The 13,231-nt window shown below is 42.3% G+C and overlaps 1 protein-coding gene across 1 annotated transcript; it reads left to right on the forward strand.

Annotated features, from left to right (window-relative positions):
- The first annotated feature begins 427 nt into the window (after positions 1 to 427).
- On the forward strand, positions 428 to 5,259 carry LOC147627153 (BTB/POZ domain-containing protein At1g63850-like). The gene is made up of 2 exons (XM_086815775.1): positions 428 to 3,403; positions 3,637 to 5,259. Exons 1-2 carry the CDS (start codon positions 2,411 to 2,413, stop codon positions 4,576 to 4,578), a joined length of 1,935 nt encoding a protein of 644 aa, XP_086671901.1. The 5' UTR covers positions 428 to 2,410; the 3' UTR covers positions 4,579 to 5,259.
- The last annotated feature ends 7,972 nt before the right edge of the window (positions 5,260 to 13,231 follow it).

Consider the following 13,231-nt stretch of genomic DNA (forward strand, 5'->3'; position numbering starts at 1 on the left):
TAAGAGTTTCATCCATTAAATGCCAAAGAAGGTAGACCTTTTAAAAATCACTAGAATAGTTAAAAATAGCAAAATCTTTCCAAAGAAGCATCAAGAAATGTACATAAGATTTCCCTATAAACCTCTTGTGTTACCTACGTTAATACCTCTCTCTCTCTCTCTCTCTCTCTCTCTCTCTCTCACTTGGTGTGATTGTCGTTATTTCTAGTTTTATTAGCATTTAGTTTTGTTTTAAAAAAAATCAAAGTCTAGAAATTTTAGCTCTACGATGTACTTTTACTTTCCACATGGCACAAAAGGAATTACAAAGGGAAAAAAATATTGGAGATATTCTGAAGCTTTAAATATAGGAGATTTTCTGAAACCACCCAAAATCTAAAATTAGCAAGTATTTTTGGAAATTTCAGAAGTACACAAAAAAAAAAAGACTTTCAGAGGCAACTGTGAAACAGAGAAAACGGCGAGAAAACAAACCCTAAAAAGTTGCTTCCTCTCTGTCGTGGTGGGCCGCAAAACAAGAAGCAACATGTTGATGGGACAAAAGGCACAGTGCAATGTTGCAGTGTAGAACCCTGGCTTTTGCATAGAGTTGAAAGAAAAAACTACCTCTGTGTGTGCAGAGTGAAAACCCTAACTTGCTCATACCGCAGAGCATAACTCTTCTTTCCACTCTTTCTTCTATTCTGCCCTGTAAAGCAATGGAGATTCGAGAAGGCAAAGTTGCTGCACAGGTATGCACGATAGTGAAACCCCAATTCCTTTCTGTACAGTGTAAAAGTAGGGGAAGAGCGCTGTCGATTTGCTCTCTTCTGCTTGCTATATTCCTTTTTCCTGCATAGAATCAAGGAGTCCCTTTCTTTTAACTGTATGACATGCTCTTAAAGCATGTTGAATGCATGCTTCACCTGTCAACGACATTTCTTGCAGCCAGCGAGAAATAGTTGCCCCATTGCCCACTAGGCACTGGTACCTTTTAGTACATGTTAGTAATTACTGTTACCACTACTTTACATTGCCCCTTTGCTAGCCTTCACCCGCGACTCATGTATGCTTCTCACTCACCGCATGGGCCATGAAATCTGCCTCCAATATATGGCTGTCATTCTCAAAGGCCACATGGGCCATGAAATCTGCCTCCAGTAATGTATGGCTGTCCAGTGTATGGGGCTCATGAGTCATACTCACCCTATGGCCATTAGCTTATAGCTCATTTTCACCCCATAGCCATAAGCCTTGAGTCTTTACCCATGTATGGCTCACCCTCACCCCATGGCCGTAAGGCTCAACCCATGTATGGCTCTCACTCGCCGCCCCATTGCCATAGGCAACAGGTTTCGTCCCTTCACCCACGTATGCCTCTCACTCTACCCATTGGGAAGCGCTTTTACCCATGATATGGCCATTAGCGTCCATCGGCTGAGTGTGGGACTAACTGATCCCTTTGCCATAATCCCTCACCCTTGTATGGGCTAACTCAACCCCCATGGCCATAGCTATGTCTTCACCTATGCATGGGCTCACTCACTCACGCTGCCCCATGGCCATACACCCAAACCCATAAAAGGATAATGGACTCATGAGCTACTATATGTTCCTGCAAGCTTACTTACTTTTGTCTGCTCCTGGCGGCAGTCCACAACCTACCTGACATCATAGTCATTGCTCTTTCCCCTTTGGCTCCTCGGATTGAACGAGGATGAGTAACAGGTCCATCGAGCTTCCATGGCCTCAAGGCTCAGATCAAAGAAGGATAAGTACTCCTCCAATATGGTTACCCAATGGGCATGCATCTCTGACAATCTTTTCAGCCTTTGATCTGGGTTCCCATTTTGGAGCTTGCACCTCCTCCAGACGATCAGCAGCTGCAGCACATTCTGTCTCACATAACTGCCCAATTCGCCTAACCTGAACTGCCTCCTGATGCAATCATTTATTCTGTTCCAATTTCCCATCTTGGAGATTTCATAACCTCAGGCTAAACATTGAGAGTGGCTGCAGTACCCTCTTTTTGAGTTATGTGTTCAATGCACATGTCCTTGTTTTTGATCACCTCTCTAGCTGCCTTCTAATTTGGGTCTTCATTCTGCTCCCATATGGCTGCTGACATGGCTTTAGACTGATTGATTATGGTGTCTGCAGCACCCCCTATCCCGATTCTCATGCCTCTCTTATCAGATTTCAAACCATTCTGTTCACATCCTGGTCCTTTAGTGCTCTGATTGACCAACACAGGTGACCCCTTTACCAAGATGCATACTTCTTAGCTAATTTCTGATTCGAGTTTTGATCATGGCCTATTTTAGAGCTTATGCAGCACCCTCTTTTCAACAGAAGTACCCCAATTTGCAGGCTTCCGTGTAATCTTTCTCTAATAAGCCACCTAGTTTGGTGCTGACTTTCAAAAGCTCCCATGGCTTCACGGCGGCGAAAGACTGTGGAAACTGTCAAATCACAGGGAGTCTGGTGCTGCATTAGCCGGCCCTTGGCCTCTTCACCGATTGCACCCTCTTATCGGACTACGGCTTCAGAGGCTCGCAAGTTCCAGAAGAAAACTCACAAGTCTGAAGAGAAGAAAACTCACAAGTCTGAAGAGAAGGGGAATCAAAAAAGTGAAAATCAAATACCCAAGTCTTCACCTGCTCGAAGCACTACTAAACAGCAGCATGAGGTGGTCATCAATAAGTTAGAGAAGCTCAAGAAGTCTGGGGAGGTTGGCAAAGCTTCAGGAGAGGTTCTCAAGTCAGGAGAGATTGCTGCTCTTATCAAACAGGGATTTATAGGTGGGGGAAATGTTGATAAGCCAGGTAATAGCTCGCCTTTTAAAAGTTTGCTTACACCCGGGCGAGTTTCTCCCATGGTAGAGGCATCCGCCTTGCCCTTGTCATCTGCATCACCTCCAAATTATTCGAATTTCAACTTCTTTCTGAGCACAGGTGTAATCAATCAGCCTTCCCCTCCATTTGACATTAAAAGGCCATCTCCAACATTGTATGACATGATGGTTCATGACCAGGAAACACAGGATAGAGTTTTACAGCATACCCATTTACATGGAATTCCCAAACATCATTCCTTACAGGATAGAATTCTATCAGTTTTCAGCCCTGGGACCCAATTCAATGACCCTACCTCCTGTGATTTGAAGCTAACTTTGAAAAACAAGGAAGGCTTTAGCATTACAATCAATGCACATAGCCAAATCTTAGCAGCCCATAGCCGTTTCTTTGCAGCCAAGTTAGTGGAGATGTGGTCTAAGGAGCATTGCCAGCTTCCTCATCTCCTCGAAATTTCAGACTGTGAAGATGTTGAGATCTACTTGGAGACTCTCTGGCTAATGTATTCTGAGGACATGAAGAGAAGGCTAGTAAAGGAGAGCGTGCTTCGTGTGTTAGGGATTCTTAAGGTACTGGTCCTGTAATCTTAAGCCAGTCTACTTATGGGGTTTACACATGCACTCACACAGGCCTGCTCATCATTGTTTATTATTTTTGTTTTCTGGTTCAGAAAATGAATGCCTTCAAATATTTTGACCCAATTGCTTAGATCTTTCATTCTTGATGATAAGTGTTGAAACTGAATGCTAGTACCGAAATGTCTAGGATCCACAGACCTAACGTTCTACATTCCATTATGCAGGTCTGCGCGGGTATAGTTTTTGAAGCAGGTATATTCTCTTGTCTCGAATATCTGGAAGCTGTACCATGGGCTGAAGAGGACGAGGAGAAGGTCTTATCACTGCTTACCGAACTACATTTGGAGAATATTGGAGCAGGAGAAGTATTGCAAAGACTGTCAACTGATGATCCGACTGGGACAGAAGATGTACTGGTTAGCCTATTGCATCTGGTAACCAAGGGCACAGATGAAAAGGCAAGACGGGAGATGAAGGGCTTAGTTTCAAGGATGCTGAGAGAGAACATGGCGCAAGGGCAGGATGCTAATGATCTCAGCAAAGAAAGCCTGTATGAATCTTGTCATGGATGTGTGGACTCTCTTCTAGACCTCTTCATGCAGGCTTCAAGTCCCGGTATTGTTGGCAGACTGAGCGAAGAGCGGGGCATGCTGATAGCACAGATAACACGGCAAGCAGATAGTCTGAACTGGCTGGTGGATATTATGATTGATAGACAGATTGCTGATGAGTTTGTGAGAGTATGGGCTTTCCAAACAGAACTTGCTACGCTGCACAGGCAGGTTCCGATCATTTTTGGTCGCTATGAAGTTAGTCGCCTCACTGCTGGGTTGTGTGTAGCTCTTGGTAAAGGCCAGGTGTTGGTTCCAAAGGAGGTAAGGTTTATGCTACTGCAGAATTGGCTGCAGCCGCTGATTGATGATTTTGGATGGATGCAAAGGGCATGTAAAGGCCTTGACAGAAAGGTGGTGGAGCAGGGGATTAGTCAGACAATCTTAACCCTTCCTCTTAAGCAGCAGCAAATGATCCTGGTAGCATGGTTTGACAGGTTTCTAAAGAATGGAGATGATTGCCCTAACTTGCAGAGGGCATTTGAGATCTGGTGGAGGAGAACATTTATCCGGCCTTCTGTGGAGCTAGTCTTGTTGCCTGATGTGCGTACATGATTAAGAAGGGGTTTTCTATGTTGGGGCTCTTGTTTTATATTCTTTCTACAGCCAGTGTCTACATTTTGAGGCATGATCTCCCCGCTTGCGCAGAAACTTAACACACGACGGATGGGATGATGACACCGAGTTTGAAACTCATTACATTCCGTGGGACTCCTGACACCAAGTTTGAGGATACACCAAGTTTGAGGATACACGAGGGATGTCTGACACCCAATCTGAGCATCTGCTTTGTGTGCAGTCTACATAGATGACTGATCCTCACCCTGTAAGTTGCAACATTGTGACTACGATGTGTGTGTGACACGACAACAATCAAAGGTTGAGTGATCTCAACTTTGTGACAGACCATGAAGATTGGAAGACCTGATTAGCACAGATTTGGGGTGTTCACGTTGAAAACTTGGGTGCAGTAATAGCGAGAATAATTTTCAAGTTTGAGATTGATCTCAACTTTGTGACAGACCATGAAGATTGGAAGACCTGATTAGCATAGGTTTGGTCTAGTTTGGAAGGTTGGGTCTGCAAACAGTTGCCAACAACAGATCAGTGGAAAATGATTTTGTATAATCACTGATACGGTTCTAAGTTTATGGGCCAGATTTATGTTTTTGCAAATGAAAGTCTGAGTTGTAATAATAGAGTTTGTGATGGTCTTTAAGGTGACTTTGAACTTTATTTGTGTGCTGGTTGAGGACTCTTCTCATTGTGTTTTTGCCTCCTTGCCTCCTCGCATAGAGTGGCTGCCTTATAGCATCACTTTAGAAGCTTCTTCTGGCACAGTCCCCTTAGTACTCCCTAAACCAACATTTTGCAGTAGACTTAAGTTCCACTTTTACGTTGACTTGTTGCCAAATGTTTGCTAAAATGGTACATAGATATGCTGCATGCATATGCTATCATAAATCTTTTTCTAAATAGAGCAGCATTTTTTTAGACATTGTCATGGAGTTATCTTGAGGGCCACCACATTGTATACATAGGGCTGCATTTAGTTCTGAGGTACACCAAATTTGCTATGAGTAAGGGTGGTAATGTGCTTAAATATACCGTCGGACTTTGAATATTAAGGAAAATGCCTGGCCAAAACTTACTAGTGTAGCTATCAGAGCAAAGGTACATGTTTTTATGTGTGTGTGGGGGTGTGTATGGGGGGGGGGGGGGGGGGGGAGTCAGTATGGATATACCAATTGACAGCAAGTCGGTATGCATGTACCCACCCTACACATACTGACAACAAGTTGGTATGTATGTACCTATCCCCAACAAATCAGTATGTAGGTGCTTTCCGGGGTCAGATCACCCTGTACACAATTTTGATTCGGCTATGACTAAGCATATAACAATCTAGTGGCTCCATTCAGGATGAAAGTCTTCTTTTGCCATCTCCAGTCCTTTTGTCTTGTTCTCATCTTCATTCTAGGGGGAGGATTTAGACCTTTGAATTTGGAGGTAATGAGGTTCCAAGAAGAATTGAAACGTTCTGACAAGCCAGATTTTCTTTGGATGTCTTTCCATTGAGCAATGGTTGTCAAAACTTGGTTGAGCTGCACCAGTCCTATAGGCCAGTCCAGAACCTTCTGAACTCGGTCATAGTTAATGCTCAACCCATCTCGAGTGATCTTGTGTCCCAAGTAAATGATGTCGGTCATAACAAGAGGAGTCTTTTCATCCTTTATTAAGTCTTTGAGCGTCAAAGACCAGGTCTGGAGCAACAATTAGCCCTTCCAGGTGATTCTTAAAGGCTACTAAGCCTAAACCACCCCATAATGATTATATTGCCACAAGGTGTTTCTTAAAGTCCACTGGGCCCAAACCACCCCACAATGATTATATTTCATGCAGTCATAGCAAAAGGTTTTATGGTCAGCCTTGCCTCCCCATAAAAAGTTTTTCACCAAGGCATTGAACTTACATATATATGACTTCTTCCAAGTGAGAATGGGAGGAATTCACACAGAAATATAAGGTTGCAATATGGACCCTGCAATCTTTACTCTTCCATAAGAGTCCTATCCCACTGCTACAATTTCTCTAACACACCTTGTAAAAGACCAACTCTATGAGTTGTTTTCCTTGAACCATCCTCCCGATGGGGAAACCACAATGTCCAATGCCAGCCTTGCACTCCAATTGGGGCATTGCTCTGAGCTAAGAGTAAAGACTTTTCAATAGTTAACCCTGGATTAGTAGCTAAACAATACCATTATAGCAAATTAAGACAAGTTTTGTTGTTTCGCTATGAATCAAGAAGGTATCATCAACAAAGGCTTGCCTTGTAATACATACCCTTGCAATTTGCCAGTCTTACCAAGACTCTCTAAAGCAGTTTAAGGGGGTGAGATGCAATAGCAAAAGTGATCAAGGGGCAGCCTTGTGTGACAGACCTAGCCAATTGAAAACTCTCCATTTGCACTGTTCTTTTCTTCTAGGATGAGGACCCAAGGCTTTCTAAAGAGAATGCGGGGGAGAGAAAGAGCTTGAGCTTCTTGCAAGCAAACACACACACACAAGAGAGAGCAAGACACAAGAGAGAGATGGCTAAATTTTCTTATAGCTTCTTCTCTTATCTTACAACCATATAACTAAAAGATAAGAGTATATACATAAAGGGAAAGTACTCAACTGCAATAACATACAAAATGGTCGGTCCATAGTGTGAACCCAACTATATGAGCTGGCACTATAACTATACCATAACTCTAGTACTCCAAAGTGGCTGTCACACAACCTGTCATCCATTAGTGGCATATCAACCATAATCTCACCAACCATGCTAGAGGATTAGGTGGCTGGCATCTTTACGAAGGCATTGGGCACAGAGAAGCTCCACAGGTTTAGGAGCTTACTTGGAGTACAGTGTGTGGAGTTGAGCTCGAGGGGAAGTGTTGCGATATCGAGCTCAAGACTCTATTGCACAATGGGACAGTTTTTTATATTATGAGAGATTTTCACTTATATACATGGCCATAAGTGTTCACACTCACTTAAACTATGGCCAGCTAGGCACTTTAGGCTCATAAGAGGCCTAATGCTATTACAATGACTACTCTCATAATATATCCATGAAGTACATCACTTGGGACTTCATCTTAACTTGCTACCACACGCTCTTGAAACAAAAATTACCATAAGTATTTTGTCGGACCATTACAGGCGCCCGTCCAAGTTATAGATTTGGACACCATTGCTTCATATCTTGAATGTATAACCTTTTGGTGTATCCACCTTGACTCCTTGATGTAAGATAATGGCAATAGCTCTTGTTAACCCTAGAAATGGGTTAACATTCCCCCCTTCCTGATGTCGATCGTGTCCTTGGTTGTGATCGTGTTGAAGACCTTTGGGTTGGGAGAAATAACAATCTTTGCTGATGGCTTTTGATGTTGAGTGACATTCAGGTCCTTGTTCCTTCGGAAGGAATAAGAAAGGTAAGTTAGTAAATGAAAAGGTTAGAGATTAGTAAAAATTCCTATCCTAACGGGGTGGTGGTTTTTATTTTTTTATGAGCTTTTTTTTGGGGGTTATATTTTTTTGTTCACTTTGTTTTTGGCAATCACAAACAGAGTTACATGTTATTGGTGTTAGTGGTGGGGAATCTAAGAAGAGAAGGAAGAACTCGAAGGAACGTAGACATCAGAACAAGATTGTGATTCTCAGTTTCTCATCTGATCATTGAAGTGACATTCATTACTTGAAGAATTTGGCCTTTGATGATGTCCCTTTTTGTGGGACAGGATTCTTGTCAAATGTTGTTGAGTAGGACTTGTTCTTGCATGCTTCTTCTCATGTGATTTTAATGCTTGTATGTATATTTAAGTGCTCTATGAAGTAGATATACATGAAGTACATGAAATGAGTCAAATAGACTCTTATTGAGCTGCTACTTGTTGAAGTAACCACTTGTTGGTGAGGCATGAAAGAATTACGTTGACTTGTGAGACTAATGTAGATATATGTAGATATCTTCACTAAGGAAAATTTAGCTCTTAGTTTTTATTTGGAGAGGTTTGCAATTCGAAGGAAAATTCCAGGCGATGGGTTGTACCATTGACCAGGCTTTCACGGACCATGGCCCCCCCATCTAGAGATATACCTGGAAAGTTGTGGATGGTGAGCCTCTCGTGCAAATGTTCTCCAATTCATGAGTATGGATATGTACTGCTACATTAACTTAGCCAAAAGAACAGTAAGCTATAAGCTTAACAAAAATGTATTGGCTATTGAAGATCGTGGGGAGTTTCTTGTGATATTCTACCATTTTTAGGTAGCTCATTTGTTTAACTCCCTTGTGTTTTTGTCTTTTTCTTTTTTTTTTCTTTTTTTTTTGGTTTTTTTGTTACCACCTTGTGAGAAATAGGTTCTTGTGGCTACTCTCCTTTTTGAAAGAATGGGTTCTTATGTCTGCCACGTAGCTTCTGCACTCATGCTTCCCATCCAGAGGGGTGAAAAGAGCATTTTGAGTTTGTCCTTGATGCGCTCACAAGTTTCCATTGCAGACGTAGGGATTAATTCTTGAATTTTTGGCTCAAGTGTTGTCGAGGTGGTACGTACAGCTTCTGGTTGGTTGCCATTGGTGCTAAACATGCAAGCGCTTGTGTATGTGTTGTATGCACGAGAGTGGTTGAGTGGCTTGCTTGGGCCTCCATTCTTGTCGAACTTTAGGTGAAGTTTTTGGAATTGAAGTCGATGGTGAGGCTTTCTTCACGTTCTCGATCTTAGCAACCATATGATGGGATTTCCATCATAATATCCTTGTTGTTAAAGCATGTTCATAAGCACCCATCTTTGATGAACATTAGGAGTTAATGGTTGATGCCTTTGAGGATTCTTTCTTGAGTAGGCTTGGGGCACTTCTTAATGTGCTTGGGAATCCAAGCCTTGGTATTACCTTGGTAGTATCCTTGAGCTTGCAATAATTCTTTTGGTACCCACACTTGTTGAATAGCTGGAGTTCTTTGAGGAACTCGCATAGGCATATGTGGACGACCTTGTGGAGTACTTTTATTCTTCTTTGGCCTTTGAGTTTTGTGTTGAGGAAGAGGCTTTGATTGTCGAGGCACCCAAATTGGATTGATACCTTCATAGTAGCCTTGAGCTACAAGTAGCTGCTTTTCCACCCACATCTTGATACCATTAAAATACCTTGATCTTGGTTGTCAGGGTGGAGTTTTCTTTTTGATTGAAGTGCAAGGTTTGGGACCCTCCTTTACATTGGTTGGTACTGAGGTTGTGGGTTTGAGACTCATGGGCATTGTTAATAATGAGGTTTGAGTCTCTTGTGGAGTGGTGGCTATTGATGTTGAGGCTTTTGAGTATGCAGTCTTCTCCTTTGGTCGATGAGGAGTTGTCGAAGATCGAGGCTTTTCCTTTGAGTTCCTTTTTCTGGAGATAGATGGTTGCACTTGGGGGACTTCTTCAAGAATAGCTGTTGATTTTTGTGAGGTTTTGGCATTGGACTTTGTTGGTGAGGATGGAGTTGAAGGGTTAGATGCTTTGTCCGAGTTGGTCATTGACATAGAAGGTATGTTTTCATGTAGAGGGTCTTTCGAGGAAGAGGCTTGGCAATGTACTTTATTGGTGAAGATGAAGTTGAAGGGTTTTGGCATTGGACTTTATTGGTGAGGATGGAGTTGAAGAGTTTTGTCATTGGCGAGGTTTTGGCATTGGACTTGGTGGTGAGGATGGAGTTGAAGGGGGGTTAGATGCTTTGTCCGAGTTGGTCATTGATTTAGAAGGTATGTTTTCATATAGAGGGGCTTCCGAGGAAGAGGCTTGTAGCTTTTTGCATTCAACATCATAAAAATACTTTAGGGTTTGATCCTCTTCCTTTGTAGTATGGTATTGTCAACTTTGTACTTTAGGGTTTGATCCTCTTCCTTTGTAGTATGGTATTGTCAACTTTGTGTCGTTGTTGACCATCATGATGACTCTATCGCGAGCAAAGCATAGTGGTGCTTGGGCACAGCAAGCGCATTTATGCCCCAAGATCATATTTTCTTCCAACACATACTCAACCACAAAGAACTTACACGTAAGGGGGTTAGGTTCTATATACATTGTTTGTTCAAAGTACCCCAAACATGGCATGTTCATGTCTTTTGTGAATGGAATTCTTTCAGGATGAGCCTATAAGAATATGGCACATCGGAAAGAGATAGCAAGACAAAGCACAATAGACAATGTAATAGACACACAATGGAGAGAATTTAAAATTCTGATTATACCAAAGAGGTACAAGTGATGGTGCTGTCCACCCATGCGCTCTCAAGTAGAGCTTAGATGGCGATCTTGACAGACTCATGGAGTATGTATGAAGTGTAGAAGGGGGTGGATACTCACAAGCATTGGATGCCTTAGCTCATGGCAACCATGTCCATATATAGTACTGTAGTAGGCAGTGTGGTAGACGTGTATACAACACGGGCGGTTACACTGCATAAACACGGTCACCACCCACATATCAAGAACGCGGCCCACTGACCCACCACCGCCCACACTAATGATGGACTTGCTATCTAAGGAAATATTCTAGGAAATATTTCTCATACCTACTAGCCCTCCTGGGACCTCCCCAGTCGGGGCGATGCCCCAAACCCCAGCTAACGCTCGTACCCCTGACCATATCCTAACCATCATCAATGGTCACAATAAATGACCCCATCGGCGTCGTCTAAGCTGGGGTTCCCACCAAAGACATATGCACCATGGCTACTCCTCATAATGGGGGCCTAACAAATGTGCATTATACATCGAAGTGAGATACATGCTAAGAGGCGGGCATTGAGTGTATACTAACAGAGCCTTGAGTGTTGGTTGATCTAACAAATCCCATAGCTCGAGGGTCATGAGATTGTGTTCTCATTGTGGATAAAGCTATGCTTGGACTGTGGTGATTTTATTGTAAAGTTCAAATCCAACTATAACCCTTGGGTTGTTGGGAGTTCCAGCTCCTCCAAGGTCTCTTCCTCCTATAAGAGAAATTTCACAATGCCCACAGGATTGTCCAAGGTGACTGTTTACATGGGTTCGTCAATAGAATACCACGAGTCACATACCCAAGCTCCACCAAGTATGGCATCATATTCAAGGGAATCCGAGGCTGCATGGAAATCAAATTCCACAATTTGACCGATTTTGCTTGATTGCATAGCTAAAGCATCCTGGAACTTTAATGGTTTGTCCATTGGCATCTCTTGTAAGACCGTTGTCTTTAGGGATGATTTTTTAGGTTGTCCTAATGACACCCAAGAGTGTATTCTCATGATGTTATGACTAGCTTGAGGGGGGCTAATCAATGTGCATTTGCGCTTAATATCATTACCTACAAGGAAATCTAACCATACCATGATGGAATCCTCAAGCGGAACCATGGAAGTTTTAGTTTTTATTTCAGCTTTTCAGATCCTGTTTTGGTTTCATATTCCCATTCACTTTCATCCTCTTCTTGACTCTCAGCTTTTTCAAGAGTGCCCAATGTGTACAATGGTACCCTGGGTCCACTAACCACTTTAAGTGAGGTCTGTTTGGAAACTTGCAAATTTGTACAATCCTGTTCTATGTAGCTCTTGGTATCTTGGTATAACTCATGGTTAGCCTTTAAAGGTGCAAGGGATGAAGCTATGCTAGCCTCACTGAGAGAAGAGCACTCCTCCAAATGAGGATTTGGGAGACTACTTAAATTTTGTAAGGGATTCATCAAATTCCTCACGTGCTTTTTCAACTGCATCATTTGTGCAATCTTCCTCTGATGACTTTTATTGGCGTGATGAGTTCATTTCTGTAGGGAGTGCATCTTCCTCTTAAAAGGGGAAGCGATACTCTTCCGGTTTTTGTATTTTGGTTGCATTTTTAGGTTTGACATTTTGAGGTTCAATCACAGCCAATGATCCTGTATGATACTCAATAATGCTAAGAATTCTCTCCTGAGCTTGCTTTTTGCGTTCCACATATGTCATGTGATCATAATTTTCAATATGGGGTGGTTGGGCGGGTTCTAGTTTCTTGATTGGATTGTGAGGTGCACTGAGTGATGAGTCAGAAACTTGTATCGTCTTCACTAAGTGATGTACAAGAACTTGTTTCATCTTTTGACTTTCTTTGGATCGTCAGGTTTTCATTATGTTTGCCCATGCGACGAGAACGAAATTTCTTTCAGGCTTTTGTATCATGTGTCGCACATGTGGGTTTTGTGTTTTTAGGGGTAGCCTTTGAGATGGATGCATTCACATCATATGTAGCTTTTGGCTCTTTTGGGGATTGGTCCTCCACAGGCTCCTTTCTCCATCATGTTGTCATCTAAACGTATTGCTTCTTTACAACATCGATCGAATGTTTCCGGATTGGATACAATGATCAAGTTATGTAAGCTGTTTTTCTTTATGCCCATTATGAAACATCTCTTCAATTGAGCATCGTTTAGTTCCTCCCATGGCTCACATTGTGAGTTCAAGATCTTTATCTAAAGGATAAAATCTCTAATGGTTTCATTTTGTTTTCACTCAATCGAATAGAATTCTCTTGTTGCACTCCACCGATCACCTTGTCTTGAAAAGACGTGGATAATGGCTATTTTCAAGGTTCTAAGGTTTGTCTTAATCGTAGGCATTAATGTAATGAACCATCGACTATCCTTTCCTACTAAAAATAA

The sequence above is a fragment of the Cibotium barometz genome, chromosome 21 (genome assembly GCF_041138505.1).
Source record: "Cibotium barometz isolate CiBa-2024 chromosome 21, ASM4113850v1, whole genome shotgun sequence".
Classification (NCBI taxonomy): domain Eukaryota; kingdom Viridiplantae; phylum Streptophyta; class Polypodiopsida; order Cyatheales; family Cibotiaceae; genus Cibotium; species Cibotium barometz.